This window comes from Anser cygnoides, chromosome 1 (assembly GCF_040182565.1).
Source record: "Anser cygnoides isolate HZ-2024a breed goose chromosome 1, Taihu_goose_T2T_genome, whole genome shotgun sequence".
Taxonomy (NCBI): Eukaryota; Metazoa; Chordata; class Aves; order Anseriformes; family Anatidae; genus Anser; species Anser cygnoides.
Window position 1 is genome coordinate 66662352 of NC_089873.1, and position 25908 is coordinate 66688259.

At 40.7% G+C, this 25908-nt stretch overlaps 1 protein-coding gene across 32 annotated transcripts in view; it reads left to right on the top strand.

Annotated features, from left to right (window-relative positions):
- The window catches only part of CACNA1C (calcium voltage-gated channel subunit alpha1 C), a 482661-nt gene that overhangs the window by 349747 nt on the left and 107006 nt on the right, over positions 1-25908 (top strand). For 22 of the 32 annotated variants that reach the window (XM_066990253.1, XM_066990261.1, XM_066990257.1 and 19 more), the window contains exons 10-12: positions 14301-14391; positions 23139-23165; positions 25249-25409. In XM_066990253.1, coding sequence (XP_066846354.1) covers positions 14301-14391; positions 23139-23165; positions 25249-25409 — 279 coding nt within the window. Of the gene's footprint in view, positions 1-12224; positions 12300-14300; positions 14392-23138; positions 23166-25248; positions 25410-25908 lie in introns of all 32 variants that reach the window. The other 10 variants (XM_066990241.1, XM_066990238.1, XM_066990239.1 and 7 more) reach the window with 1 other exon arrangement.

A 25908-nucleotide genomic window follows, 5' to 3' on the forward strand; every position in this document is an offset into this window, starting at 1 on the left:
ATTAGTTTACTGAACAAAGTGAAATTAAAACTTTGCTTTTAAGCTCTGTCTAGAAATGTTTCATCTACTAGATTGATTCTTTAAATACATATGCAGGTTTGGAGAGGGGAAAACGTTCTGGCCTGCTTCATCTAGTTAAGAGAAAAAGTCACAGAAAGGCTAAATGATGTTCTGAAGGTCACCAACCCTCTCAGTGCCAGTGCCAGTCTCTCATAGCAATGCTCAGCCCTTTATACCAGAATTTTGACCTTGTATCATATCATATAAGGCATTTACAGATTTGATCAGGGTGGACACACTTTTCTTGTTTCCCTGAAAGAATGGATTGTTCAGTCTGTAAATAAATTAATCAACAGGTTTATTTTTAATTAGTAGTACAATGTAACAACCCAGCTTTTATGAAAAAGCAACATTTAGGTTCATAGTTCTGTAGATTTTGCAACTTCCCAGTTTCTCTTTCTCCCTTTCTGGCTGAAAGAAAGCTTTGATCATAAAACAAAAAGCAAGCAACTGTTTGAAATCCTTCTTCCCCTTCCTTCTCTGCTGATAGTTACTGCTGAGGGTAGGTAAATCCCATCTAACCAAATGTAATGAAGAAGCAGTTTAGCTCAAGCCTGCATTTTATGTCAAAGCACAGTATGGAGAAGACAAATTGTTGCCTTTGAATGGAGAGCAAATAGAAGAAAGAGCTGCTGGTATTCAGAAAGCCTCAGGAGAAAGCTATGGCCAGCATTACGGTCTATAATTCTGAAGTAATTTGTTCCAACATAATATCAGAAGGCCTGGTATTGTTTGGCAAAGCAGGAAAAGCATTTCCAGAAAGTAGAGCGGAGTAACTTTTCAGTCTGGGAGAGCTGGGGCAAATTCAGGTATGCGACTGACCACAGCAGCCAGCTCCTTGAGTGAAATCTAATGCCAGGAGCAGCTAACAAATCTTTTGTGTTGCTGCTGTCACTGTTGTGTGGAAGAAGGGAGGGCAGTTGTGGAGAGTAATGTCCAAAACTGTGCAAATTTCTGCCTGTAGGCTCAATTTTTCTTCTTACTCCCTTACACTATCAAAAGTTACCTAAACTAGATAAGCTGCCAGGTTGCTGTAGTTCATGCCTGGGATAAAGCTCTTCCTGTCAGATCCTCTGTGACTGAAGAAGTTTTGTGGTGATATCCATGTGCTCTGCTGTCTTGCAACTGAAGATCTGGCTAATGTCGTTCAACTTCAGTTTTTCTCCCTTCCCTGAGGAGCACAAACAATGTTATGCTGAGTACTGCTAGAGCAGTGATTTGTGACCAGCTACAGCATATAGAGGCTGGCATTAATGTTGATAGGGCATTAAGTTTGTCTGCTATAAAAGCTATTTCCCTAGCAAAGACTGTTTGGTGAGATAACACCTCTGTTTTGCCTGCTGGAAGAAAGACTTACGTTGATGTAGGAATCCTCTTTAGTACTAATATGTTACAGAGAAATATCTCTTTAAAGGTATGGGTTTAGAGGGAATCCACTGTTTATATAGCTGGGGAAGACACCTTTGTGCAAATAAATTAATCTCCATCTGCCCTGTTAGGAAGCACTTCTGGAAGCTGTCAAGATTCATCCACTGACACTGGGATTCCAATTCTCATGAAGGGACATTAAAGGAAACCATCTATGAGAAAACTGCCATCACCATACCTTGTGACAGATTGTATGTGCTTTATTTCCCACAGTTAGAGAGATGTAGAAGGCATTCAGTGCCATGATTTCTACAGAAAATTTTAAGAAATATCACAAACTCCCCAAACTCCATATATGTAGAGCAAGGCCAATTTTTTAAGTAGAGGCCTAAAACATGCTCTTAAATTTTTATAAGGACACTTATAGAATAGTTTTCCAAACTGTGGAGTATTCAGCATTTCCCGCTGAAGACAGTGAGAAAGACCAGTGATGAACATTTGAAAAAAATGTTATCATCACAGATGTAGCCTTCTTCATTGAGAAAAAAGCATTAGTGAGCAGGACTGATAGCAGCTGAAACCCCAAGGACTCTATAATGTGATATAACAAACTGTCAGGAGAGAGGCTGAGGCATTTAGTAATGATGGCAGAGGGACAGGGAGCATGTGTTTGGAGTTAGGAACAACTGTTGGGGATGAGAATTAGTTGTATTACATCAGTGCCAGATGACATCAGAGCTACAGTACGCCTGCACACCTTATATACACAAATAAAACTTAGGTGTCTGTACACAAATCAAAGACAGCTTTGGCTCCAAGAGCTTACAGTCTGAACAGACAAAAGGTGGTATTACAATTCCTATATTTATTTTTTTTAAACAGGAAAGCAAAGCTAGTACAGAAGGGAATGCCACTTTAGGCACTTCATGGTACCCGAGACTTTCACTGTAGACCAGCAGATAGAACACGGCATATATGAGGTGGGACATAAAAAATGCCATCCAGTGCCTGATAAGCACTGAGTGTGGTTTGTCCAATGACATATGTGAAGAAAGTACTGCTAGAAACTTCAGTATGGATCTTGTAAGCTCGGCGTCCTAAAAGTGTTTTTGGTAGAGAGAAGAATGTGGTAGGACCAACTGTAGCAGAAGCTGTTCCGCTGTGAGCTTTTTTCCTCAGGGTCGAAGTTCATATTCATTGGAACCTATCTACCTGTCTTTTTCTTTCCTTTTGAGTTTTATATTATAGCTTGAAGATATATGTACAGGAAGATAATTACTGAGGTCCAGACCTTGTGTTCCTTGGCCCAGACCAAGAGCTATGTGGGATGGAACTGGAAAACCTCTGAGATTCCAGGACAGGTGGGGAGAGGCAGGAGGGGCGTTGTTAGCAAAGCTTTCATGGGGAAATTGTTGTATCCTCCACCTTCCCTACCCCAACTGCAAGATAGCTCGAGCAGTCCATTGCTTCCTTAAATGGACCCACAAAAAAAAAAAAAAAGACAAAATTAGTAGTATTTTGCTTTAAATGGAAGTAGGGTTCGAAAGCTGACCCTGCTGTTGTGATAGCAGTGCAGTAGAGCAGCACAATGAGCTGCAGCTGACAGGCGGTCTGTGATGCGGTGATCTTCCTGCAACAGAGCACGGAGACAAGGAGGCTGGGTGACATTACACAGCTGAGCTAGTATGTACGTTACCCAATTGATAGCCAGTGCTGGCACAGCTGGGGATTGACAGTTGTGAGTGGCACCTAGCATTTCTCAGTGCTTTGGTGGGAAGCCTGGAAAGCTTGCAGCAGGACCCTGGTACAGGCACAGCTCTGACAGAGGAGCAGTCACACTCTCGCTTTGTGGCCGCTCACTTCTACTTACTGGGTGAGAAACTTCCCATCTGCTCCAGTACGGTCTGCTAATAGGGTAAAAATCTCCGGTTGTACTTGCTCCTGGGAAGAAAAGCTGGTCTCTCCATTCCAGTTATCTCATAAACAACATCAAGCCTGGAGAGGTGGCGGGGGAAGGAAAATGTTTCCAACTGGGGAACTGAACTGAAAATAGCTGTGGCAATGAGTCTGCCTGCTGATTACAGCAGCTCTTCAGTTAGCAGGACTGTGGAGATAAGTCAACAGATTAGACAACTAGCCTTTCAAATCTTGAGGCCTACATTCAAATTCAGCTTAAGGGCCCATGGGTGTTTGTAGTGCTGCTCACATCCTTATTTCCATTCACACAGTTCACAAGCCACAGCATGATGCATGCTTCTCCTTGTCTGCTTGAGGAAGGGCTGCAGTCAGATGTGTCCCTCTAAGTGCAAACTGTGGAGGTCTGCAGGGGGCCCAAGGTTAGGTATATATATACAGGTGTCACTGGAGATCAGAATGGTGGTGTTATCAACTGCATTAAAACCCAGAGGCTGAAGTAGCAAAAGGGTTAAACATCAGAGCAAGGCTGCAGTGGCAGAGCTGCATGGATCCTCACAGATGTGCTGATCAAAATGTAAGTGTATTATCTAGCTGTTTGAAGAACCAGAAGCAGAATAACAGGGCTATGCCAGGTCACGAATGACTTGTTTTAACACAGCTGTGTGAGGGAAGCTTGCATAACACCTGCCCACACTAAGCTTAACTCAAGCTGTTGTTATCAGTCCCTCACTCTCCTGCATGCTAGAAGTATTTGCAAACTAAGAATCTATTGTTTCAAGGCCACTATAAACTGCCTGTTTCTTTGAATTGGGGTAATTGACCTATTCTCAATGCCCTACTCAAGAGGTGTAAAAGCTTTAATTACAGGTTTGACAAGCTGATTTTAAGGGCAAAATTCTTTAACTTGAATTCGTTGATTTTCTCCTGGCTGCACAGTAACACACAGCCTGCCCAGCTAGCATGTCTCATGCTTCTGACTCATGATATTGTGATAATAGTGTCTAGTATCAGACTAGTCATTATGTTAGCAAAAGTGTCTGAAAGAACACCACATGCAGGAGAAGCACACAAAATCACAAGCATTTTATTTACTAGGCACAGAAGACAGAAGAAATGTAACAGACCGGGGGTTAAAAACAGAATTTTATGTGCATTTCGTAATAGAAGAGGTGATTTCCATTTCAGGTCGTGGAGCTGAATAGAATCTGTCCAGTGTGATCCATGAGTACAATTCCAAGGATCCAGCGCTTTCACACAGCCCTGGCTTGAAAGTGACCTATACCTAATGTGTGTGTTACCATACCTGTCGATCAGTGAACTGAATTGCTTGATCGTTTACCATCAGGAATGCATCACCCGGGAGCCGCCTTACACATCCCACGTGAATACCGCTATTAGAAAATGCCTGCACTTGCTGAGAGTTAATCTGTCTCAGGTGTTGCATGTGCAATGGGACTGCTCAGATGGATGGGGTCTTGCTGTTCTCTAAATTTGGTAATATTAATGCTCAAATATTTTAAGTAAGTCACTCCTAAATTATGCCTTCCATCATGCAATAAGCATACGCTACTCTTCCAGCTCACAGAGCAGTATTTCAGATGAAATATTCAGTCACAGTTGTTCTTTCCCACAGCTTCTTCACCTATGACCCAGCCTCTGCCCAGCTGCCCTGCCTGTCCTTTGAAATAATACAATTTGCTCCTCACGTTCACTTTTCCTTTTTATTTGTGTGATATTCTGTCAACAAGGGCCAGCCTCCAGGAGCGTAGTTTCCTCCTTCTGCAGGAGGTGGTTCTCAGAGACACCTTCCTCCCCGTTGGCTCAGGCCAGGCACAATCCCTGCCTAAGCTTCCTGGCTGCAGGGTGTGGGAGCTCCCTGGGGAAAGATTTGCGTTGTGAGCCCCTGACCCGCTGAACCATCCAAGCACAAATACAGTCACCTCTGTCCTGACACATCCTCTTATGTGCTCTGGCTCACGAAGTGTAGGCCACTTGCTGAGTCTTCAGGTGTCACCCACCTTGGAATGGCTGGTGCCAGACAGGGATGTCATAAAACAGCTAGAGCTGCATCTTAGCCACTTTGAAGCTTAGCAATCGAGGTGGTGAGCAGCGCTCCCCAGAGAGTTTCTGATGACCTAAGCAGATCAGGTTAGAACTAGCTTCTGTAATTTTTTTGCTTCTCCCTGACTCTGCAGGGAAGACAGGGCTGTGAACTGAAAGAACAAAGATGCTTTTGCTGAAGTAGAGATCCTCATCAAAGTTACTGATTCACCACCCAGGTGTATGTTTGTGTGGATGGGCAGATGCAAAAGTTCCCCCATGCATAGAAGTTTAAGGAAACACATGACCTGCCTTAAAACCACATTTGTTCTTGAAGCTCATGTGCTGATAATTTTCATTTATAACAATGCTAGTGAGCAAAATATAAGTAGCTGTGTGATTATTAGATGAACAAAAGTGATCAAAGGGGGAGGGATTTTATTTTTTCAGTTGATTATACTGTCTTGAGGGCACTTTCTTTGTGGCTAATTATTTTATTTGTTTTGTTTCATCAGTCTTTGTACCACTTTCCAACACCTAGTGTGATAGTAGCTCTCATGCACCCACTTCTTAGATGGCTGCCAGACCAGACTGCAATACTAGAATCGTTTTGATTTTCAAGTGAGATGCTCCTGCTTCTTGTGTCCTTGTATCATTTATGGCGTAGATTCAAGAACATTTGACGGTGCTGCTGCTTGTCCCAACTTCTTCTGTAAAAAAATTTTAAAGAATGAGAGAGATCTTGCAGAACCATTCAGAATGTGCTGTTATAATTTGTTCACCATCAAAAAATGCCATTGAAAGAGTTATATATCCTCAGTTGCCTCAGTTCCTTTTATCTTCTCTCTCCCTCTCTTTTTTCTTTTTTTTTTTTAATTATTTTTTTTAATGAATGGCTCCAGAAGTCTATAGGGAACTAGAGTATTAGACTGACACCAGAAGCTTAGGCTATAAACCTGGCAAGTAAATGCCTTGCACTTCGGCACATTAGGTGTTGTTCCTAGCAAGACAAACAATACAAGACATTTATCAAAAAAGAAAACAAGTTTAGGATGTCATTGGAGCACCCAGATTTAGGAGAGAGACATCTTTCAAGATCTGTTCTGGTAGCAGCTCTGTCACCCTGTGACCCGGCCCATCTGTCCTTCCTCAGCCACAGGGATTAAGCAGGTTACTTCCACAGCCCTTGCAGGCAGAAACTCTGCAGAGCAGTGAATGGGCTCCTAATGCAGACTCAGATGTTAGCTCAGCAGAACAAGCTGTTACCCAGGGAAACTGCTCATTTTGCCCTTTTTAACAGAGAGTTAGACTCCTTTCTGAAAGGTCCTACATCCTGTGCCTCTGAGACATTTGAGATACCACAGTTATGCAAAAATAACCCCTGCCCTCCATGCAGCGAAGAGCAAAGTGGATTTTAAGTTTTTCCTTTCAAGTACAGAACAGAACATGTCAGAGACTTGCAAGGCCACCTCTCATCAGGGCCAGAAGTTCACTTGTGCTCATTATGTGTCTTGTGAGAAATGTGCATTCCACTCGATGGCTGAAATGAACAAATATTTGTGGAGAGCTGTGTATTAGTGTCAATATTACTGTAAAAAAGTAGAAAGAAATGGCAGCTGTTTAAGGTAGCTGGGGTGTTTGTTGTACAAAAATAAGTCTCAGGAAAATTAAGTAGTGGCAAGGTAATGCATTCATAGGTGCGCAGTAATCTGCATGTGTTAATGACAGATCTGTTAATCACATGCCTGCACAGCTGATACAGATCTCTGTCTCCTGTTCCTCTTTGTGTATGGTATAAATTCACTTAGCCCATGACTGCATCCCCTCAACATCATGGGATGTATATGTGCCTGTGGTGACACTCAGGAGAGGAGAACATGAGAAAGCAAGTCTCTTTATATGAAAGATATATATTGCTATTTATTATAAAATGCATAATGTATATGTGAAATGTTGGACATACAATACTCCATCTCAGTATTGGCAACGTTCCTACTTCTGCTCAAGTCGGTAACCTGTGCTACACTGCATCAGTCTTCTCAGCCTGCTTTTATGACTGTAATGACAAGCCCTGTTACTACACACTAGCTGCACCACCTTTGCTGCTGGTTTGCTGGTGTAAAGGTCTTTTTACCAAAAGCCATTCTGTTTTTGATTGAAGCAGATGCAACTGACAGACGCTCTATGGCTCTTTGTTGCTATCCTCAATTTGACCTTGTGTGAAACTGCAACTCAAGCTCTCTCCTTCTAATTGCAGTCATTTGTATGTAACCCAAAATTAGGTTATTGAAAGTGTATGTATTGCATATATTTAATGTAGTACTGTGTGCATAATACCATCTGTATGGGCATTGACCTCTGAGCCCTCCATAAGGATTTTGAAAGCATTTTCACAATTTTTCTGGATTCTTTTTTTTGTGCTAGATTCATTGATGCATTCTGTCTGTCTTTGGGAGGTGTGTAACCACCAAGTTCCTACAGGTAGTTTAAGTTCCCTTTCCTCTTCTCTTGTAGAAGCCTTCCTATTGCAAAGCTTCTTTTCAAAACAGAAACCCCCAAAATGTTCCCCAGTCAAAAAATCAGGAAGAGATCTAGAGAAAATTATTCATTTGCCTCTGCACAGTTTATTCTCTGCATGCTGCTTCCATTTAAGAACACACTCACGGATTGTTCCCAAGACACCGTATGCATGTATCAGAATAAATTCTGTATCTAATTTAAATTAATAAATATGATGAATGAGTATAGCATTTCCAAACAGGCAATGAGAAGAGGAAAGCTAGACAATATTCACATATTAATTAAAATGAGAACTGTCCACCAAAAAAAAAAAAGAGTCGATTGATATTCTGACAGCTGCCCATAAACTCATTCATGAAATGACAGGCATGAGAGGCACCACAGGAAGCAAGGTCCTTACTGGAGACAAAGTCATTCACTTGATGCACATTCTGTTAAAGGAAGCAGCCTGCATATTGCAATTTATTCTTGTTGTGCTTGATAGAAAGGAGAAATCTTAAATCTCAGCTGGAGAATTCACAGGACTTCTTTGCTCTTTAGATTTGCTTTATAGTTCTGCAGAGTCCCACTTGGGAGACATTAGCATCAGTAATAACTATAGTACTTAGCACCTATTGTAATGTGTTTCATCTGCAGATCTCAGAGAGGTTTGCAAGGTGAGAGCAGAATTATAATCCCCGTTTCAGAGACACTGAACAGATATGTAGAAAGGCTTGATCACATGAGCAAGGTGACACAAAAAAGTAACATCAGGTCCATCTGACTTCAAATACCAACACGGGCAAAAGGGGTGATTTAGGTCGATATTTCACAATGTCACTCAATACCAGCAGAAATTAGAGAGTTGAGGAAATTGTAGTCCAGGTGAATATATCAGAATACACAATCAAGTATATTGTTCCTTTTCTTAACCTGAAAACCCACGGCAAGTCATTTTGAATATGGATGAACACACTGTTGAGTAATCACACTGGTTTTGGTCAGGTACCTAACTAGGGGCCTACTTTAAATGCCCAGCCTGTCCATGTGGTTGAGGGAGCCATCAGTGAGCCATTCAGAAAACCTGTGATAGGAACCTCTCTGCCTCTGGAGCTTAACTCAAACAGCTAAATCAGAGATGTGAAGTCAGGCAAAGTGAATAGCCTCCAACATACCCAGTTCTAAAACTAATGACCAAGTCTGCAAAGTCATTTAGTAGTGTGTCCCATTAAAACCTGAGAAAAGTATATGCTTCATCTGTTTGTGGAACTTGCCCAGGCTTCATCTTTTCTGGGTCTTAAGTTCTCACAGTGAGGTTTATTAAACTCAGATTCAGCAACAGTGTGGCAACATTATAATCCATGGAGCTAAATCTGAATATTAAAATTACTTCCACTGGCAAGATAACAAAAGTGCCATAAAAGCAAGATGCATCAGTGGTAGTGATATTCCTGAACTGGGAGCATATATTATTCTCTAAGTGTGTAAAGCAAAAAAAAAATTTCAGGGCTACAGAGAAGGGTACTTGCTTGTGCTAGCTTTCTGCTTGAGTGTTTGGCTGTCTCTTGGCAACCTGCCATCTAATAATTTATTGCATGTCCACAGGGCACTGGTTGGAGGAGGGACATATGTTAGTGCAAGTGGAGAGCTGGTATCAAAGCTTGATGCCAGTGACATGGAACAGAGGCTCTCAAAGGGTCTTGCACATCTGTCTATCTAGCCAGTCACAGACTGCAGACTCTTTGTCCTTACTTCTGTCTGCTGGGTCTCAGAGCTAGAATTAACACAACATGAAGCATATCTCAGATTTATTTTTAAGGAAGCAGCTAGATAGTCTTTGCTACTTCAGTTGCTGCAGGAATGCTATGTAAGTAAAATGAAATCAGAGTTTAGGCAGTCCAGGACGAAAATTCTGTATTCGGAGATGAGCCACACTGTGGAGAGATGTAAGAAGTGCAAACATTTCAGAAGCGACTGTAAAGTATAAAACATACTGGTCCTTAAGGTTTGCATTCTGTTGAAACCATGAAATACTTTCATGCTTTTAAAAGGTTGTTTCACTTCCCTTTAAAAAGAAATTGCTATACAACTTTGAGAATGTGTAATTAATGGGAGATTTCATCAACCAGAGAGAATTATGGAAGTGATGACTAAGGATAAATCCAAAAAAAAAGATTGCCATGTAAGCAAAGCCTCTGTGTTTTGCCCCAGGGAAGTGCATAATATCTTCTATGGGACCTGTTCCTGTGCAGTTGGTAGCAGTTCACTGTACTGGTTTGGTTGGAGCAGGCTGCCCGCAATTTGTGCTCATTGCCCTGTTAGCTGCACTGCTACTCCTGGTGCAGCCAGGCAAAGGCAAACCACCCAGTGGAAATGTCTTCTCACTCCTTTAACAACCTGCTCTCACTTGTGCCAAGGAGTCGCCTATGTATGACGTAGGCATTTAGATGTTAACCTAATACCCTCAGGTGTTAGGTGGTCAATTGAATCACATGCACAGGGATAGTGTCTGTGCTGCAGTTTGGACACCGAAGTGCCTGCAATGCAAAGCATGTGGTAGATGGAAGATCTGTTGGTCTGCTTGAAGGCCGGGGGGGGGGGGGGCACACAGAAACAATATGTCCTCTGCATCTGGTAGAACCCAGCCCTACGGGGACCTCTGATCTGGGCACAAGCAATAGGATTTTTGAAGATGACAGGGAACCACTTCTGTCAGAGTGCATACTTCATGGGAAAGGAGGAAAGGCACCAGGACTTCTCCCCCTGAGTCATTTGTGCCCAGGTAGGAGGAAATATGCATTTGTCTCTCTCTTGCTTTTGTCTCAGCTTCCAAAATTACAAGGAGGAAGTGGCCACTGAGATGGCATAGTCTGTATAGTATGAGCCTGAACATAACTCTGGTCTGGACTAGAGCCCACCATTTAGAAAAACATCTCTTCCTGATTAAAACATTCCTGTGGTAGATTCACCACCAGCATTCGTGGTACATGGTTGCAGTAATTAATTACCCTGACTGCAAAAAATGCCTGCCTTGTTTCTGTGCTGGAGCTGGGGTGCAGGCAGGAGGTCCGTGTCCCTGAGAACTGAATCAGGTAAGAAAGCCATATAGGCAGTATTTGGTTTACTTCATCTCATATTCAGCCCTAGTTTATACACACGTCTTCTGCAGCATCTTTTGTTTCTAGGATTTGTTAGCTGGCCTGAATGAACCTCACAGCAGCTCTGCACATGATTATCCGCTGATTTTGAAGGTGAAGTGAGGTGCCACAGAAAATTAGTGATTGCCCTGCTGAGAGCATATCACATTTGAGAATACAGTCCTAGTCTACTGTCTGTCATGACCTTTAACTTCTAGGCCATCATTCTTCTTATACGTGATACCTTAATACTTTTTATTGTCCTTAACATTTTCCATCAGTGCAGTGTAGGAAGTGCCTGGGAGTTAATGCCAGTGAGCTAGCCCAAACCACAGGAGGTGGCTCTTCAGCCTGTGTGTCACTGCACCTCTATCCCTCACCTTAATTTCGCCTTCCACAGCAGTAAGGATTAGGGAAGTGCAAAGTATGCTCTGTGACACCTTTGCACATACACCTCTGATATGTGTGGGCTGAGGACCTCCATGCATACATAATAAGCAGAGGATCAACATTAAGTAATGCCATGAAAAGCCATGCAGCAGAAGAACATCAGAGGGTAAATGCCAAATGTAAACTCAAATGGAAACCATGAGGCATAGCTGAGGTGTGTCCTAGTTTGAGTAAGGCAGGGTAAATCTGGGTGTTTGAAGGTTGTTAATCTCTACAGATGGGAAAAGACAGAAATGTGATTATTCCAACTACTTTCCTTTAGCAGCTCCATCAGTTTTGCAAGAGTTTCTTGATATTGAAAAAGTTTAGGAAAAAAAAAAAGACATATCATTCAAAAATAGGCTAGTCTAGTATGGATCAGGGGATAACTTTGGGACAAATTGTGATTGCCTTAGTCTCACTGATTTCAGTAGGTCACGCAGTCAAACAAGAAGAGTTTTGCGATTGATATCACTGGAAAAAGGATTTGACCCATAAACTTAAATTCTGCCACTTCATGTTCTCAGAAGACAAATATAAAAAATAGCAGAAAGGGAACATTATCCTCCAATGATCTGTTATAATATTTTTTACTTCCGTATACTTTTGTTTTTGATTTTGTACTTTTAATTCACATGATGAAGTTTTCAGACAGAAGTGGATGTCATGTGCAAGCTGAGTTCCTTGTTTTTTTCTTTTGCCTGTCACTGGCTGCTTGTTCTCTATTGATGTCTTGTTCCTGGTACTTGACACTGACCATCTTGTCTGTGAAAGGAAGCACTCCGTCTGGCTTGCCTGATAAGAAGAAAGGAAAGTTTGCTTGGTTTAGTCACTCCACAGAAACCCATGGTAATGTTCGACTGCAATTTGTGTCCACACTGCGTATATTTGTCTGTGTGTGTGTCTATATGTCTCTATGCAGACTGACACATAATGTATCTTTGTATACTTCTGCATGTGCGTGCCTTGCTTTTTTTATTGCTTGTGCAGTGTCCTCTTCATGTACTCAAGATAATAAGCTGTTCTGCAAATCAATCTCTTGCTAATGTCTTCAAGATTGTTTTCCATTTGCAAATAAGCTCAAATATGTCTTGAAAGTGCTTTACCTCATCTTCAAAGATGACTTGCCAAATATCAGTGTTTGGTTTTTTTTTTTTTTCTCTGAAGGGCTTAATCTGGACTGAAAATTTGAATTGTGAATGTCATTTTTTCTTACAGTTTACTCTTCCATGTGCATCAAAATATTAATTCAGTTGATTTCTTAATTCATCTTTCTGAACAGATAAGGTTATTAAAACATCTAATCTTTGCAAAGAAATGAGCACCATTAGAGTACAGTATTTCATGATGTCAAGAGTGGTAGAGAGACCATTATTTCCTATGGGCTGTGTTCCTACAGAAAACTGTACAAGAGCTTTAGATTTCCAAAGATACACATCGGAAGCACTTGCATCATTGGGATGGGGTGAAGGAAAGATTTTGAGGGGCTTTTCTACCATAATGCTTTCAAAGCAGAAACCCAGGGATTTCTTAGATCTTTGGAAGAACCTTCTGATATCTTTCTAGTTTCTGAAAGAAGACCTGCACCCATGGCTCATTAAACATCAGTCCAATTGGAATGCAGAGCATATTTATTCTGTTTTGTCTCTTTTTGCACCATTGACCCCCAAATAGATATTTTCTTATTAATGAGTAACCTGTTTTGACAAGCTATTAGAAGCCCCTCCAACAGCTAATAGTGCATGCTGTCGAATCTCATCTGAGATATACATCCAGTGCAGGTCATGTTTTGCAGTCCTGTTGGGCATCTGAGAGATCTAACTCCTCTATTATTCAGTTTGAAGCAACATTTTCCATATATTTTTGTAAAATTAAAAAAAAAAAAAAAGGAGGGAAGGGAAGAGGACATGTTGTATCCTATCCTTTCTTTTCTTCTACCTTAAGTTGAATGTTTGTGTATGAAAGGAGTTATTAAAGCTCATATAGGAGCTGGGAGCAATTCATGGAACGGAGACCATGAATCTTTGTGATCAACAGAAGCAAATAAAATATTAAGGTTTCATAAGAGAAGATAACACCTCCTTGAATTCAGATGAAGTAGGTTTGCATTCATTTCATTTGATGGCTAAGGTTGCTTTCATTTGATGGCTATTCCATGACATTTCCGCAAAAGCGTGGGAAATTCTTTCCAGATCTTGGCTGATGGGTGTCAGCATGAAATCTCTGCCACAGTCCATATTAGTTCCTTTGCTGATAATGTCTGAAAGAGTCGGAGTCTGAATTTCCCTCTTATCCCTATAGGCCCAGTTTCTAAGTGTAGGGCTAAAACACATCAATGGTAGTATATGACAGATGAGCCATCAGTATTATTTGTGGTACTTGCTATCAGGCTAACAGAAGTCTTTTGAACACCTATCACACTGGTACTTTTTATTTGCACTCCTCTCCACAAGAGATGGGGGAGGGCATTAAGGTGGCTGGGCTGGTTGCAAGTAAGGGGGAATCATCTTAAGCGTTCACTGAATCAAGCAAAAGCTTCTTTCTTGGTTTTGGAGGTTCTCTAATTTTCGGTGGTTCTCATTCATAACATTTCCAGAAGCCAACTCAGAAAGAAAATAAGCAGCTGGCTCTTCCCCTTCCTTTAGCTTTTGAGTAACCTATGTATGTTCCTAAAGTCTACCTGCCCAGCCTGGCCTGTGCAGGGAGGCAGCAGACTTGATCAGCTAATCCTCAGGAGCTGCAGCTGAGGGTCTTTTCATTACACCAGTTCCTTCACTGATGTGATTCATTAATAGATGTGTCAGGTTCTAATGGCCAACCCTCTCTTTTTCTTCCCTTTGACTCTTACAGTGAGCATGCCCACCAGTGAGACCGAGTCCGTGAACACAGACAACGTCCCTGGAGCAGATATTGAAGGCGAAAACTGCGGTGCTAGGCTAGCGTGAGTACATATACGCAGTTATATGTATGTAGGTGCTGGATTGAGCTTGGTGGGTTTAAAGCCAAGGCAAATGTCAGTCTCTTTAAGGGGGAGTACACCACAGTATGGGTGAAAGGAGAGGATGGAGAAGATTTGTTGATCCCACTTCTTATCTTAATTGCAATGTAAACTCACTCCGGAAATTAGTGGAGAGCCTCTGGGATTACATAGATACAAATAAATCATAGAATCCCCAAAATAAGAAGAGCTGGTTTTGCGTAGTAGCTAAAAGAAGAACTGATGGATAAATGTTCTTAATTTAAAATTTATCTTTAGTGATGGATAATCAAATCCAGAATATACAGACCAAGCAGTGGAATTGACTGGTATATTTTAATTTCACTAATGATTCCTCTACACTTTACGGTATCTTGTAATAGAAATACACATATGGTAACTCTCATCCTTCAGCTGAATTACACCCTTTAAGTGCTGAACACAACATCATAGTGACAAAGAAATGCATCACTGGGGAGAGAATAATGCCTCCTCAAAATCACACCATTGTTGTTAATAGACGTGCTCAAGAACATGAGATAGCAGTTATAGAAGACATTTATATTTTATGGTGTATTTTTTAACACCACAGAGAGCAAGAACAGACAAGAGGAATGCTTTCTTGCTTTTTGCATGACTTGAACAAGAATGGACCTTATGCTGCAGGGAAATATGTTAATCTCCCCAAATTTCCTTGAAAAATGGACAAAGCACTCTTCTGGAGTATTCTGGGACTCTGTCCTGTCCTTGGGTGTACTTCGAGCCCTTCAGTGTTGATTAATTAGTGAACATAAGGACATAAGAAATACTGATGCCAAAATACTATTTTGGCAGACATGTGGTCCAATGTTCAGGTCCTGACAGTGACAGAAGGGCAAGTATGCAAGCCTGATCATTTCCTGCCTTTCATTCAGCTTTTACTGCTTCTGAATTCATGCTTATCATATTAGAGATCTTAGAGGGCACACTTCTTTTTGCCTTTAGCAGCAATCTATGGACCTGTCAGCCATGGATTTACCTGAAACTACTAATGCTGCCTGCCCTCACAATCTCCTGTGGCAACAAGTTTCCAGAAGCTCACTACCTGTTGTGTAGACAAGTACTTTAGTGTATCTGTTTTAAGCTGATCTACTGCCACTTTCAGTCAATGCCCTCTCCTTCTTATACTGTGAGATCCGGTGATCAACAGTTCTGCATTCAGCTTATCTATCACTTTCATGACTTCATAAACTTTGATTGTGTCTCCCACGCACACCCCTGGCCTTCTCCTCTACAAACTGAAGAGGAGGGGATCTTATCTGCATTACACGATGTGATATGTGAAATATGTTATAAATTCAATCTGCTTTTCTGGAAGTGTCAGCCAGTGACTTACAAACCCCAGAAGAAATTGTGACAGCTTTCCTTCACCTGCCTGCTGTTGTGTACCTGCTGAGTCTGGCATTATAGTTTAGGTTAGGAACTTTTTTCTGAAGGAGCCAGGCTAGGTCTATTGACAGCGCTAAGGCAGTTGTAACGCTCCCTTTAGCACACCACTGAGATGCCTGTGCTCTTGTCACTCTGTAGGAAGCAGTAGCTGGATATGTGACCACATCTTCCAGATGGATCTAATTTGGAGAACCATCTCTATTCTGCAGTTACAGTTCCTAACACAATGGGTCCCCTGGTGCTACACAGTGCCAACAACGTCAACTGTTACTATAAAGTTGCATATATTTTTAATATTACAGTTTGCATTCATTTAATGCCCTTAATCCCAAGGGATCCTAAAACACTTTATAAGCTGTACATGCAAGGATTATTTTCATAGTGTTAGAGTTCAGCCACCTTGAGGGTAAAATGTGACAGGTGTTTAAAAGCTTAAGGAGAAAGGACACGAGTGTACAAGGAGATGTAGAAGAAGGGTAGCTTGTTTTGCACCGGAACTGTATGGGGATTTTTGGCATGCAGAACATAATTACCTTAGCTGGAATATGGTCAAGAGAGCTGAAGTTTAACCCAACTCTAAATGTAATCATCATTTAGAATGGAGTTTACTTAAAACAGTCCAACATGTCCACAGTAAAATAACAGTACTGTGGTCTGGCACAGTGATCACCATGCCCACATTATTAGGAGAAGGGGTAGCTATGTCTCATACATTTTGGGGAAGAAGACATAGAAAGATGACAGGAAAACAGAACTTCATTTCTTCTTCCTGTGCTGTAAATCTTAAAACAGCGCCCTAAGTTTCACCAGAGCAGGATGTTTAAGATTCAGGGAGATAAACAGTTTCCTTGCCACTTTCCACTTCCATTGAGAATGGGTGGTGCATAGTAGGGAAATTGAAGTCTGTTATTGAGAAGGGTGAGTTTTGTTTTTTTGTTTTTGTTTGGTTTTTTTTTTTTTTACTCCTTACCCAAGGACCTTCAAGATCCTCAAGGCCTTACTGAGATTGCTTTTCATCTCTCAGAGATGGATGGGAGCCTTCAACCAGGAAAATGAATGACTATCATTGTATTTGAAAGTCTGGAATTAAATACAAATTTCATCAATGCTTTCTGATTTTGTGAACTTGTGGAGCTCCAAATTCTGCAGTTGTGGGTATATTCAGATGTGCCTAGCACTCTAAGGCTTGGACTCCTCTCTGTCTTGCTTGTTTAACATATCACATAGTCAGGTGGACAGAGAAATCAGCTTTCCTGGTTTCAAGAACGATTATGTCCTCCTCTTCTCACTGAGCCTTCATTTAAACCTCTCACAGGTCAATATTCTTGCTAGAACATATAAAATGTAAGCAAGGATTTCAGAAATGATTTGAATAGTATGTAACTTCAATGGAACCTGACTCAGAGCATTAGCATTTGGCCCAGTGCTTCCAATAATTCTTCAGGGTCACTTAAGGATAAGAATAGTTCATGCAGAAGTCAGTTGAACTTTTCAATTAAGTTCCTCAAGTAGTACTAGTGACTTTCAGTAAGTGTTAACAATTGTGGTCATGCCATCCTGATTTACTCTAGTTGAAGTCTAGGCCTGGACTTTTGAGAAGTCATCTGCCCTCTGGAATTTGTTTTTACAGTTGAAATAGCTAGACAAGTTTTTTGTTCAGTTGTTGAATTTCATGTATTGCAGACGAGTCTTCATTTTTACCAGCCTGCTAAAATCACCTAGTGGCCACGAGTCCCCATTGTCTCTCTCTAAACACATTTTTTCCCAGAGGGCAGAGACTGCACTGGGCAAGCTGCAACCAGACATGATTGAAGCAACAGGGAGATTTCAAGTCAAAGGTAATACATTTATTTATTTAGTGGCATCAGGCTGCTAGGGCATTTAACCGCCCTAGCACTGCCACCACCACCATGGTTACTGGCTGACCTTGCCTTTGGAACGGGCTCATGATAAAAAGTATCTAGGCGACTGAAAGAAAAAGCATTTTTAGTGAAGATAACTTAGAATCACTGGCTGTTCTTTTTGTTTGTATAAAAAGCTGTAGAGCTTTGAAAGGCTTGGTCTGTGAATGACAGAAAGATCTGCTTGAGAAGCTAGGCTCAAGCATGCCTTTTGGAAAAGGAGATCTTCCCTGACAGCCTTTCTCAGCTCCACAAAGACATATGCTATGTGAGATCAAGAGAATACCTCTCAAACACACGCTATCTCCTACTGATGAATTGTTTCAAAGAAGCTTTTATTTCTATAGTATCCATACAATAGAAACTGCCTTCATCAGCTGTGCTGTCTGGAGCAATGCCAGCCTTCAAACCAGCAGAAGGAGTTTCAGGAGGAATATAACATCTAATCTCTTTGCTTATTGTGTAAATCCGGTTTCTTAAAACTAAAACAAAAACTTCATTCCTATTCATCCCTAGTTTAATTCTGCTGCCATCAGGTGAGATGTGGCCAAGAGTAGTTCCCTTCCTAAGGTGGGTGCTACCTTTATCAGGTGTCTGAATTTGAAGGAGGTTTTGTAGGGTTCCATTGGACATTGAAAAATGTCCAAGAATATCCACAGTATATCATCCCTGTCACGATATTGCCTTGTACTGTGCTGACATCTGCCCTGTAGTAGAAACACAACAGCTTTTATCCTCAAGGCCAATGTTTGGAAGTGGAACTTATCTTAATTCTGATGTATCACAGCTCTAATAACCTGTTGCCTCCAGATACAAAGAAATGTGTTTCCTCTAAAAATATCAGTGAGATAAACCCAGAACTAGGAGCAATGGGTTTCTGTTTACAGGATAGCTTTATACCCAAGACTTTCCAGTAGCGAGTAATTTCTCAAAACCTCTATGGTTACTGCTCAGCAGGTCTTGGATTCCTGTGGACAGGCTGTTGCTTATAATCAACAGTAATCTATTCTGTGCAGGATGGCAGTGTATATAATCTTCTAATACAACCAGAATGCTAATTTTCTAATACAGTCATACAGATCCGGAGTGCCAAAATAGAACTTGTTTTTATACATATGTACTAGCAAAAAAAAAAAAAAAAAGACCTTTGTGGAAACTAATGTTCCATGGAGCCACAGTAGAAAACTGAAGCACTTGAGTTCAAAGGGAAAGACAGCTTAAAATGATCTGCTTTCACTGAAACAATAAGCCATTTGGTATTTTCACCTTGGCTGGGATTTCCATACATTTGGGGGACAGTTTGATTGTTTTTTCCACCAAAGAGAGTTAAAACAATAAAAGATGATAAAACAAAATGAACAGCCTACGCTGGCTTTTTAACTGAAAAAAAAAAGGTTATCCTTAAAATATTATGAACAATGGAAGCCTTACCTGGCAGCTGAACCATCACTGATTTTTCACTTGATGCTTTTCTGGTAAAATAATTCCTATGCAGCTCTTGCCATAATCAACATAGGAGCCAATGGTAAAGGGGAAAGAGACAGTTTACTTGCAGGTTCACTACAGTTGCTGGTGTTTTTGACCTAAATGAGAAGATAGCCTCCTTTGAGGACCAAAGTCCCAAGCACATCAGGAGCAGTGATAAGAAAAGTCTGCCAAAAGCTCTGAAACCAGTGCTGACTTCAGCAGGAAACACACAGGATCAACTTTTGTTTGTCAGCCTTAGCTACTGTTCTCCAATTTATTTATAAGCACGGCATTTTTGATATTTACAGTCAGCTCTAGGTATGTGTCTAAAGGACAATAGCATGCCCTTGTGGAGGAGAAATTTCTTCCTGCATCAGGTGCTGAGACCAGCTTTACCTGTGACTTGCCACAGGGAGAGCTAGATTATTCACTAAATTCTGAAGTGCTGGCTTATTTTCCCAGTCTGTTTCCCAGCCCGAGAAGGCCTGATAAATATCAAAGCAGCTCAATTTTAAGACAGATAGATCCAGTTTTCTTAAGGATGTTCTGCAGATTCTTATTGCTGCTGGCTAACAACCACCTCTCTTAAAACCAGCATCACTTATTCAGGTCAGCATGTTCTTCAGTGCTTGTGCAAGAAGGGCAAGCAGAAGGATCTCAGTCCACATCAGAGCTCAAGTTCTCCAGGGCCAGTCTTCTATTCTGTTTCGCTAGAGCTTTTAATAAATGGTCAAAAATTAGAAATGGTCATTGTATGTCCCTGCGGTATTAATTGCATTGTACTGAGGAGAGCAGGTGGAAGGATGGAGGTCCATTGTTTCAGTGTGAATTGCAGAGAAGTAGCTGAGGGTAGAACTTAGCCCTAAGACTTTATTAGGATGAGAGATTATTAGGTATGCAGCATGCATTCCTGAAAATGATTCCTTTGAATGAGAATGAATTCAGAATTCCTGATTCTATGTCACTATATGCTCTTGTCCTAGGAATGTGGGGGCAGGGGGGAAGGACCCCAGGGTGGGCGTCCTCTCTTCAGAGATTCCAGCATGCTGACGAGAAGCAATGAAATAGCCTTCCATCAGCATGAAGACAGAAAGGGAAGATGGCTTTCCAAAGATCTGTTTTGTTGCTTTATCTCTCAGAATATGGGCTATCTCACTACATTTAAATTACACTGATTATCCTGAGCTTATGCTTATAAAATCTTTAAATTTCACTGTCTTATCTGTATGTGGTATATAACCAGGTAAGGCTAGAAGAGTATTTTAGAGAATTAAAGATATCTAGTCAAACGATAAAAATCTGATTTCTGTGTTTGCCTTTCTAAAACATAATCTGAGTTACATGGTCTCTATGACAAAAACATTCAATAGTGATCTGCAATAATTTTCTTATAGACTCCAATATCGTGATATTAAAAAAAAAAAAATTACATTCCAGAGCAGGACACAAGTGAAGAATCTCTCCTTCTTCCAAATACATAAAGCATCCAGAATATCAGGGGTGTAAGAGATCCCTGTTTAAACCCATAGCAGAGAATCTGGTCCACCGAATCCCTGGCTAGTGCTAGTTTGGAGTGTCACAAAGAGGCCGTGTCAAGGCCCCAAATTCAGATTATTTGACTGTCTGAAAAATGTTCTAAGAACATTTTTGTATACTATGTAGTTAATACTGGTTTTGAAAGACAAAGGCTTCTTGGATCACAAGGGTCACTTGAAAAATATGTTTCAGAGTAGGGCATAATGTTGTCAAAACCAGTTATTGTACAATTCGTGTTTCCAGAATTCAAATTTGCTCTTGGATTCTGCCTCTAAATATAAATCTAATCCTCCTCCCTTGTTCTATTCTATATATACAGCACACCCACATGTGATAGAGCCTTCTGCTGTAGCAGTAAGGCGCTGGGGGGGGAGGGCAGTGGTTTGTAGCTAACCTGTTGGAGCACTGAATGCACTTGGCTGCTGCTCGTAATGCTCCAAAGATAATTGTCACATGCGTGATGAGTACTACACCTGCCACATCTCTTTTTGCCAAAATAAACAAGAGATTCCTTAAATGCAACAGAGCAGGGCTCCCTTACTGGGAAACCATCAGCCAGAGAGGTCATCAGAGGACTTCACACTCCCTGTCCTTCCTTCACCTTACACTGAGCAAATCCCCCATGACATCTCTCTTGCTCTCTTTTCCTCCCCCCCAGCTTCTTCCTGTGAAAGTCCTCGCCATCTCATTTTCAGTGACAAGCTTTCTCTGTCATTGCATTTTTTTTTCTTATTTTTTTTTCTCCTAGCCTTGTCTGATCCTTCTTTCCTGTTCCTTGTCAATCTGATCCATTACAGTAGGTAGGGCTTATTAAGCAAGACTTCTCAGTATGATGTTCGGATAGTATTAACATTAAGTATATGCTCTGTGGATGACTAGTGAAGCACCTTTAATAAAGTTCCATGGCCTCTGCAGTATAATTTAGCAGTCTGTGCAGCCAGTGCATTTCTTCTTCTCTTTTGAAGAAGTTCTTGCACATGTCTGTAACCATGCTGCTGCCTATGTGTGGCTCAGAGAACCTGCCTTTGACACAACAGTTCAGTGCAAAGGCTTTTTTTTTGTTTTGTTTGTTTGTTTTCTTTTTTTCTTGGACTATCTGCTGGTGAAATGTTTCTATCACTAAAATGTCTTCCACGTAAGGAAACTGGCCCATCATGGACTACACGTCAGTGACTGATGTCCTCAAAGAGGGACATGACCAGTTTTAAGACTGCTAGAGAAAGTTGTGTTGGATGCTTTGAGAATTACTTTCTCCTATGTCAGCTAACAGTGAATCCATTTTTAAGCCAGTACAGGAAGACCTTTGCTGACTGTTGTCAACAATCAATCACTTTCTTGCCATAGAGGGAACCTTAAGAAATGCTTCCACTCAGCAGAAATATCTTATTCATAGTCACTCTCCAGATTTTCATTTCTTTTGATTATTGATAGTGGATTTTGCAGCTTCTTAAATCAACTCTGAGTAATGTCATTGCATACACATACCTTTATTTCTCTCTGTGCACCAATGTGTGCATACCACAAGACATTTGAGGGACTTACAGGACAAGTGTTAAGCAGAGCAAGACACTTGCTTGGGAATTGGGATCTGTCCCTAGTTTTGCCTGTGACTTCTTGTTTAAGGCTAATGAGATTATTTAGGTGAATGAACCTGAGTGAATGGAATTAAATATTTAAATACATGTTTAGTGGGAACATGGCCCAGTTTTCAGGAATGCTTGTTATCCCAAATTTCATTGATAGCAACAGAATTGCTGATTGTTCAGTCCTATTTAATTTCAAGACACTTTACGCAGATAATAAGGACCAATAAATACGATCATTGGTATGTAAATATGAAATATCCACCATATACTGTTTTTCCCTCAATTGCTGGAAAAAAAAATGAAAGCATTATTTTCCCCATGGTTTCATAATGTGCTTATATATCCTGAAGTGACAGGTGATGTGTGAAAGCAACAAGTCTGTTTGTATAAAGTCATACATATTTTAATATAAGAAAAAAAAAACTGGTGGTGAAAAGGAAAAAAAGAGAGTTATACTTGAAAAATAAACTTGGTAGCAGATGTACAATACCCCTAGCATTAGGCCAGATTTTTACCCAAGAGAAAGGCTATTTCACTAATATCTGTAAGTGGTAGAATCCCATCGTGGCATGACTCCTTCTTCATGACTCCCACCAAACAACAAGATTTAGATATCAGAGAATCCTAGCCCTGCCCAGTGCCTATATTGCCTCACAGGGGATTCAAAAGGAAAACAGCATGGATTTAAAAAAAAAATTGAGCTTAACTTTGCTTCTTTCTGTCACTATTCTCATAAAAGTCTAGGAGGCATGGGACAGCTTCAGAAACTTTAATGGCAATTTTTATCTTTCAGGCATCGGATCTCCAAATCTAAGTTTAGGTAAGTAAAACTGATTTTTGTTTTCTTCCTTTCCACTGGTTTTGCTCCTTACCTTGTGAAGTGTTTATTCCTGCATCTGTTGGACACTATCTTGATTCTAGGACATGCTGTCAAACTTGGTAGATATTAGTCAATCGTCTATGAAATATCAACATGCTTTTTCTAAATATCATACTGAAATAAGGCGCAGGGACTACTGAGAATATTTTCACTCAGAAGTACCTATCTGATTGCTATCTGCACATTTTGAACCATGAAATATAAAAGCAAAGGAAAAAAAAATAGTTCAACCATATAATTATACTACATTCATCAATATCAACCCTGTCAGCTCAAGGTTCTGTTTTCTACACTTTGTTCCAGTACTCTACTCTGCTTGATTGTAAATCTTTCAACTGATGAAGTTTGCATCTTCAGGTTATTTGTGAAGTGTTCCCTTTTATCATGAGGCACAATCTTGTGATGGTGATATTTCCTTCTCTGTTGACTTAAAGTTCTTAACAATGTGAAGTAGTCCTCAGGTGGTCATTTGTGGGCGTCCATTGGAAGAGTTGACTGAATACATGTAACTTGATTGTTGATGTCCAGTCCACTTCTACATCTTCGGTAGGAGCAGCTGCCCTCCTCACTCTGAATTCAGACTCAATTTTATTAAAAAAAAAAAAAAAGTAAATAAACTTTCTCAGTAACTGGGACAAGAAAATAACTCTGTCCTTCACTTTAATTAAATAATAAACAGTAAGGTCAATTCAGGAATCCACATATGTGTACATATTGCCTATCTGCATCCCTGTGCAGAGCATTACATACATGATCACATTTGTACAATCCATGGTTTTAAAGTATTAAGTGTAAGCACAAGAAAACACTTCGATCACCACGTGGTGATGTGCATGCACACTAATGCACAAGTACACACAAGTGTGGGGGATTGCTGACGATTTAAGGCTAATGTATATGCATATGTGTTGTGACTTTTGAAAGCTGGAAGATCGTTTCTTGTCTCCAATTCACTGCAAAACACACAACCTTGATTAAATGATTGAGCTACATAGACTAGATGCCCTTACAAATTACATAGCTAAAACGGCTTGGATTTGATTATCTGTTAAAATGTTGCAAAGTTCTTGGCCAGTGTGGAACATTCACGTTGCCTGGCTTTAGTTTATCTAGATGCTGAACCCTGACATGAAGCACGGCCACAGCTTATCTCTGGAAATGATATGTAAGAGAAGACTAGCCAAGAAAAGTTCTCTCCTCCTTTGTCCTGTAATGTTGTGTATGTGTGAATCTCTATAGAGCACACACACCTATGTATATACCGTCTATATAAAAACTATTAGATTTATTATACAGTGGCAAATGTTGCCTGGAAACTGGTTGCTATGCAAGTTAAATTCTGAAGAGTAGGAGGTGTGTAATTAGCTTTAAATATCTTCTGTGGTTAGTAATTACCCTCAGAAATCAGTGACATAAGAGGACGTGTTCATGGCAGGCAAACTTTAAAAGGTTTGTTGATTAACAAATGGTATCCTTAGTTCCAGGCATGAAGGTGAGATGTTGAGGTCCCCTAAGTTTTTCTGATCAGAGTTAGCTCTGGGATTAGGCTAGGTCCTGAACCTTGCAGAGTGTTGGAAACCTTCCACAGAACTTATTTGTTCCCACCTCTCCAAGGGCTTGATCCAGAGGTCCATGGTATATAGTGGACATCTTTTAATTGACTATTCTGAGTTCAGGCCACAAGCGTTAAGTACAGGAAGAATAAAGATTTCAGTGGGAACTGGGCTAAAAGACCTCAGGATAGCCGTGATGGATATCTTAATCAGATTAAGACATTGCTTGAAGAGGTTTCTTCACCATTAAATGTTGCAAATTGGCTTAGGACTAACTTTATTCCTAAAGAAAGCATGATCACTACTGTTGACTCAGATGATAAGGATAAAACATTTCTCAGGGTGAAATCCAAAGTTATTCTCTACCAGGTTTGGACAATGAATCAAGACTAGAGTCTCCCTTGACAGAGCTTTGCAGTAGCCTAGGGTTCCCTATCTGAAAAGCACTCTTTCTTTTCTAATTTTTCAAGTCGCTACTGGCGCCGGTGGAATCGATTCTGCAGAAGAAAGTGCCGTGCCGCTGTCAAGTCCAATGTTTTCTACTGGTTGGTGATCTTCCTCGTGTTTCTTAACACCCTTACTATTGCCTCTGAACACTACAACCAGCCTGACTGGCTCACTGAGGTTCAAGGTGAGGAGAGTCTGATGGTGCTGTTTATTATGGTCAGTGTCAAGAAAGGGGGCTGAGGGAGGAGCTGGTGTGTTGGGCCACACAGTGTAAAAGGAGCATACACGGCTGCAGATAGTCCTTTTTCTGAGGAGGACCTTAACCAATACAAGAAAATATCTGCCCACATTAGGAGAGGTTTCAGGGAAAACATAAATTTCTGGTTTCTAGCCAAAGCAGTTTTCTGCTGGGTGTAGATGAAATCAGGAGTTTATGCTGAATATATATCTGCAGCTATTGGATTTCCAATTTATGGATGGCTAGTGGGAGCCACAAGTTCTCCAAGGTCTTCCCTGAAATGGTGTTTATGATAAATTCTAGCTACCAGGGAGATGTGGAAGGAAGAGAGATTTGTAAAGTTCTTCAGTCTGCAGAGCAGTTGAATCCTCACTGGAGGTGAGAGCAGCTGAAAGGCTTAATTAAGCAACAGCAGGTAGCACAGCAGCTCTTCTATTCCCGCTCC